The following is a 5,913-nucleotide window of genomic DNA, read 5'->3' as shown; positions in this document are numbered from 1 at the left end:
GTACATAACGTATTACGCTTCATAATAATATGTAATTTTGTAGTATAAGTCTACACATATTATAAGTGCGGTCCAAATTATCCTATATAAAGGCATTAAAGGTATAAACTGATAGTATAAAAAGGTACCATAGGTCGCAATTAGCCTATCATTGAAATATAATAAATTGACCATACATGTAGGAGTAATTTGAATACTAAGAAACTATAATGGTGGAATAATAACAATTTTAACAAATATGATCATAATTGTGGGATTACTGTCAAATAGGATCCCTTGCATTCGATCATTGCTATGATAGTCTAATTAAAGAGAAACAATTTGCCTTACAGAAACGTGTTTCAAAATAAGAATATTAGTATTATAAAATGTATTGTTATTTAAAGGTGTATTTTTAAGTAGGTATACCTAAATTAACACAATTAGTCAGCATGAGTAATTTATCAATTTCCACAAAGCGTATATAACACGTAGTCCATGAACAGATGCTCAGTCATTAATAATTACATTAACGACCCAAACATTCGTTAAACCAAACCAGTATTGAAATAAATCCACAAACTATGCGTGAAAAATTACTAAAAGTGTTTACATACCGTGGCTGATAGTGTTAACTTTAACCCTGCACCCTTGTTCTCCCCATTAAAACAATAAACCAACTTCAACTCTTCTCCGTCAAACCTAAACGATCTTTATTGTTATTGCAGTAAAGCTCAACTCGGTGGCATATGTAAGTTAGTAATTTATGAAGCATTCATGGGTTACGTATAGGAGGGGTTTTGGCTGGGCGTAGTTGGAAGGCGGGGCTTCTCAGACCAGTCGCGCTTCGTTCCTTAGTCGAGAGCGAGCGGCCCGCGATGCCGCACCATGACACCTCCGCACAGCTTCGCGATCCGGGACCTGCTGCCCGAAGCTTCGTCCCGGTCCCCTTCGCCCTCCGATACGGAGCTAGATGTCACCGGCACGGAAACACCGCCTCCTAGCTCTTCAACGAACGAAAAGAAAAACGAAAAGCCGGCCTACAGTTATAATGCACTCATAATGATGGCAATACGAAGCAGCCCAGAAAAAAGGCTCACCCTAAATGGAATCTACGAGTACATAATGAAGAACTTCCCCTATTACAAAGAAAACAAACAAGGTTGGCAGAATTCCATAAGACATAATTTAAGTTTGAATAAATGTTTTGTGAAAGTGCCGCGGCACTACGACGATCCCGGTAAAGGGAACTATTGGATGTTGGATCCGTCTTCGGATGATGTCTTTATCGGAGGAACCACTGGAAAATTAAGAAGACGGTCTACAGCCGCATCTAGGTCAAGACTAGCTGCATTTAAAAGAGGAGCAATGTTGCACCCCATGTTCGGGAATCCTTATGCGTCGCTGGTGGGGCTGTACCCTCCTTTGTTGTCAGTGTACGGTCGGTATGCTTTGCCGAGCCCTCTATTGAGGCTTCCGCCACCTCCGCCTAGTCCATATCACCAACTCTACAGGCGAATCCAAGGATTGGCTTCAGGTAATCCTTCCGACGATCCAGACCCTCAACTAGTGAAGCACAGCTGATAGAGCCTTGGAGAGATACTCTCATGCTATCTCTAGCAACGGCACAGGACTGATGTGGTGGATTCAAACTGTGATAGGTGTACAGTAAAGGAAGTGTCGCTATTTATTATTAATGTAAGATTATATTTAACGAATTTAAATTAATGTTAAGAGTCTTGATGAAGTTATGGGCGCAATAAATGTTTGAGCAGAATGCTTATACGTGTGTTTAATTAGAATATTCCTATTGGTTTTGTGATAGATGGTTGGCACATTTTTTTTTTTGTAATATTATTTTGAAGTCTTTTGCTAAGACTTCAAATTGTGAACTGATTTTATTACTTACTTATAGGTTTACTATTAAACACCTACTACAGTAGCGATAATAGTCTCTATCTATAGGTAGGTACTGATCTTTTTCTAGGCCCTTAAGCATACCTCTTAAGGTATAGGTTACTACACTTAAATGGTTGCAGTTTATTTTTGTATTTCGTTATACATACCTGTTAAGTTTCAATTTTATTTCCTTTAATCTGATTTAGGTACATGGCCTACTAGTACGTACGCACGTCTAAGCAGGTAGTATGCTTAAGAGGGAAGTATACCACGTGATTGTTTATACAAAAAGAGAATACGTTTTTCTACTACTAAATATTTTCCATTCTCCATGATTTTAGTATGTTATTGTCACAGTGAAAAATAAGGTTTATAAGCTTTCCTTTTTTTGCAAAATTTGCAAAACAAAAAAATATAGAAAAACGAAACTTATAAACCTTGAATATATTATGCTGAAGCGACCGATATCAAAATCAAAGGTATTTGTTAAAATTTAGTTAGTGAAAACCGTTTTCTCCCGAAATAGAATTTTATAGAAAAATTACCGTTACTTTGTTAGATTTAAAAAACTATTCTTCCCTCTTAAGTGACTATGTATCTTATTTGACAGATTGTATACAAAAATAAGAGTTAAATATTCGTGTTTCTGTTGCTTGTATCTGGAGATTAATAAACGAATATTACAAACTAGTTTCTGCCCGCAACTTCGTCTGCGTGGAATGATGATGATGATTGAGAAAAACTGTCATATTTCCTTTCCCGGGCCTCAATCTTCGTTTAAATCGGTTCAGCGGTTTAAGCTTCATGCGTAAACCACCGAGATAACAGGCAGGCGGAGCTACTTTCACATTCATAATATTGCTATTAACTTTTGCCCACGACGACGAATTAATATTAACTTTAGCGGTTTAAGCGTGAAGATATAACAGACAGACAGAAACCATTTTGCATTTATGATATTAATATGGATGGATAGAATGGATAAGTAGAAATATATCCAGAAATATGAATATGAATTATTCAGTATTTGTAAGTCTTATTGGAACAGTAGGGGAAAATCAGAAACTTTCAGAAGTAGCTAAAGTTTCTGGAACCACGAGACCGATTCCAGGCATGAGTGGAAGTTATTTTATTGCAGAAATGGATATGTGATCTAATTAAACCAGACTGGTAGAAACTGTAAAACTTCGTCGTTTTGTTTACCTACCGAAACGACGCCTCAGAGCAGAAGAGACGCACCCGGTTCCGTACCGTACCGTACCTATACAGTAAATCACACAATACTCGTATTTTTTACAAAGTATTAATATTATTTCGTCAGATCGATTCGCTCCTGATTGGTTATAGGTTTTTCTGTAATATAATGTAAATTACGATTTCCTGACCTTCTAGTACCAAAATTTTAGCCCATTAACTTCAAATTAAAAAGCTTAATATTATAAAAAACTATATTTGATATTCTCACAACGAGCTCTTTCATTTGATACATCACACTAATGACATTAATCACATTAAATTATACTTAATACTTACTGCTATGGCGCAGCGACCCAAAGTGGATCTTGGCCTCCGACACCAAAGACCGCCATGCTTTTCTGTCCAACGCCGTTTCCGTCCAGTCGACGGCGCCGAGTTCGCTAAGGTCTTTTTGTACTTCATCTCATTAAATTATACAGTTTTTTTTTCAATTTTTGTTTTGTACCCCCAAAAGTGCACTTCATGTTTAAAATTATATAAGTAATTTATAGATGTTATACGTCTGTCAGTAGTGTCAGAACCTAAGTAGATTATGCCAGTAGTAGAAAGGCCGACGGATACATGAGAAATCCTATAAGAAGGTTCGGATTTTACTTTTAAGGTACGAAACCCTAAAAATATGATTTTATTGAAGAACTATTAACGTACCTAGCTTTTAACCCCAAAACATTTGTTGTTGAACTGTATAATTTTCTGTAACATAAATGTGGCCGTCCACGCCTAAAGGGTCCTTATGGCAGGTATTGATTTAAGCATAGATCCTAAATCTACGTTAAATGAGCTATCTAACACAAAAGGAATCATGACTCTAAGTTCCATTTTTTTGTTAAACGACACATGTTAAAATTACCCTTTTGAGAAATCGTTAAAAGAAGTTTGAAACTAATTTTAAGTACGTTCCCATTGGAAGTTACAGAGATAATGATTGATTATGTATCTCAAGGTGTTATTCTTTGAAATTAAGTTATGGTTTATTTAATTTCACTTCCAGGTCGTGAAAAATCTGCCTTTGATTAGAGCAAGTCGCTTATAAGAACGAACTTAAGAAAAAATAAAATTTCGGACTGTTCCTTAATATGTTGTACTTTGAACCATAGTATATATTTGGATATATTACAATTCACATCTTAGGACAGAAATAAAACCATAAGGTTTACAATTTTTATTTTATTAAAATGTCATAATGTTTATATTTTTCATCTTCCTCTATAAATTAACAATTTTTGTACAGTGACTTCTAAATTATATTTAATGAATCTATAGAAGTGTCACAAAAGCGTTATTATTATTCTAGAAGTTTTTATTTTCTAGTTATACACGATTTGAGTTACATAAAAATCACAAATTCACTCCCATACATTTGGGTAAAGGGTCCTTATGGCCAATCACAGGCAAAAATTATTGATAATTACAGTATACCACTATATTAACACTATTTATTTACTAATCTTGTATTAAAACATAATACGGAAGAAAAAGTGTACCGAAGCATAAGTTTACTCAAAATCTTGAATAATACAAATTTAAACGATCATAAGAATCACTTTCATAAACGTTGTTAAATGTTTCACATAGTACTAAGTTATCCCGGAAGCGAACTAATGTCCAACCGAAGGTTCGGTTTCGGCCATTTTCGGCCAAAAAATAATGTTTCGACCGTAGTTTCGGTTTCGGCTAAATATCGGCAGACTTACGAAATGGTACTTGGCTAGTACGAAGTACCATTTCGTAAGTTCAGTACTGTGTGAAAGTAAACTATGTGACAAAGACAAAAAGTTGGGGAACAACTAGGATAACACACAAACAAACACCAAATGGAGGCAAATAATGCTCGGACTTGTGTAAAAATTATGTATTATATTTTGAATTATTAATTTGATTATTTTTATTTATTTGGTTATTGTGGAATATTATTATTATTGTTATGTATTATCTATTCTAATTTTTAATTATTAATAATTTCATTGTAATTATTTTTTGTATACGAGTAGGTGCTAACATAATCTAAGGAATTATAACTAACATTTTTCTTTATGGGCCCCGGCCTGAAATAAACAGATATTTAATTTATTTAATTTAATTTTAATTTATAACAAAATTAATATACTGATTTACATTTACATGGTTACAGTAATTAAGAATACACATTTTTTGGTCGGACACTAAAGCGAACATATTTGCACCACCAATCAGTAATCAGTAAGGGGCTAGTCATGAATTACGTAAGAACAACGCGTGCATAGTGCGGCGAGCGAATTGTCGCGTGTAGGAAAGAGACGGTGATAGCGGCGGTAAATGACAAAGGTAGAACGGCTACGTTTTGCCACGCTACCGCCAAGTGAGAATTGACTTCAGCGAAAAATTTTTGTACCGACCCGTAAAATAAAGTATACCTATGTATATAAATTAAACATGCTTATAAGAAACAGTTACAACTAAATTTTACTAAACAATTTTTATCAACAGATTCATCATTCTTGTATATGATCTGCCATAAGGACCCTTTTCTACTAAACTTTGAACCCAATTTTAATATAGAAGTACTAAATGTACACTAGTGAAACCGAGCTATAAATACACGTCTATCTGTATACTTTACTATTTTGCATACAACAAAAAAACGATAATTTTGAAGCATTTCACAAAAACGTCAATATCTCCGTAACTAGCAACTGCCATAAGGACCCTTTTCTTATGGACGGTCACAAATATGTATGAAAATATTGTGAACGAAAATAATAGCACTCTCTCTAATACTCTCTTGCCTAGAACGTTTCA

The 5,913-nt window shown here is 34.6% G+C and overlaps 1 protein-coding gene across 1 annotated transcript; it reads left to right on the top strand.

Moving 5' to 3' along the window:
• Positions 1–773: 773 nt before the first annotated feature.
• Positions 774–1,762, top strand: LOC133534517 (fork head domain transcription factor slp2). The gene has a single exon (XM_061873675.1). The coding sequence runs from the start codon at positions 868–870 to the stop codon at positions 1,561–1,563; it is 696 nt and encodes a 231-aa protein (XP_061729659.1). The 5' UTR covers positions 774–867; the 3' UTR covers positions 1,564–1,762.
• The last annotated feature ends 4,151 nt before the right edge of the window (positions 1,763–5,913 follow it).

This window comes from Cydia pomonella, chromosome 2 (assembly GCF_033807575.1).
Source record: "Cydia pomonella isolate Wapato2018A chromosome 2, ilCydPomo1, whole genome shotgun sequence".
Taxonomy (NCBI): Eukaryota; Metazoa; Arthropoda; class Insecta; order Lepidoptera; family Tortricidae; genus Cydia; species Cydia pomonella.
The sequence above is the reverse complement of the archived record's forward strand: the minus strand, read 5'-3'. Positions and strand labels throughout refer to the sequence as shown.

What these genes read in the sequence shown, in the direction of transcription:
- LOC133534517 (XM_061873675.1), top strand. Translation starts at nt 868, where the DNA reads ATGACACCTCCGCACAGCTTCGCGATCCGGGACCTGCTGCCCGAAGCT.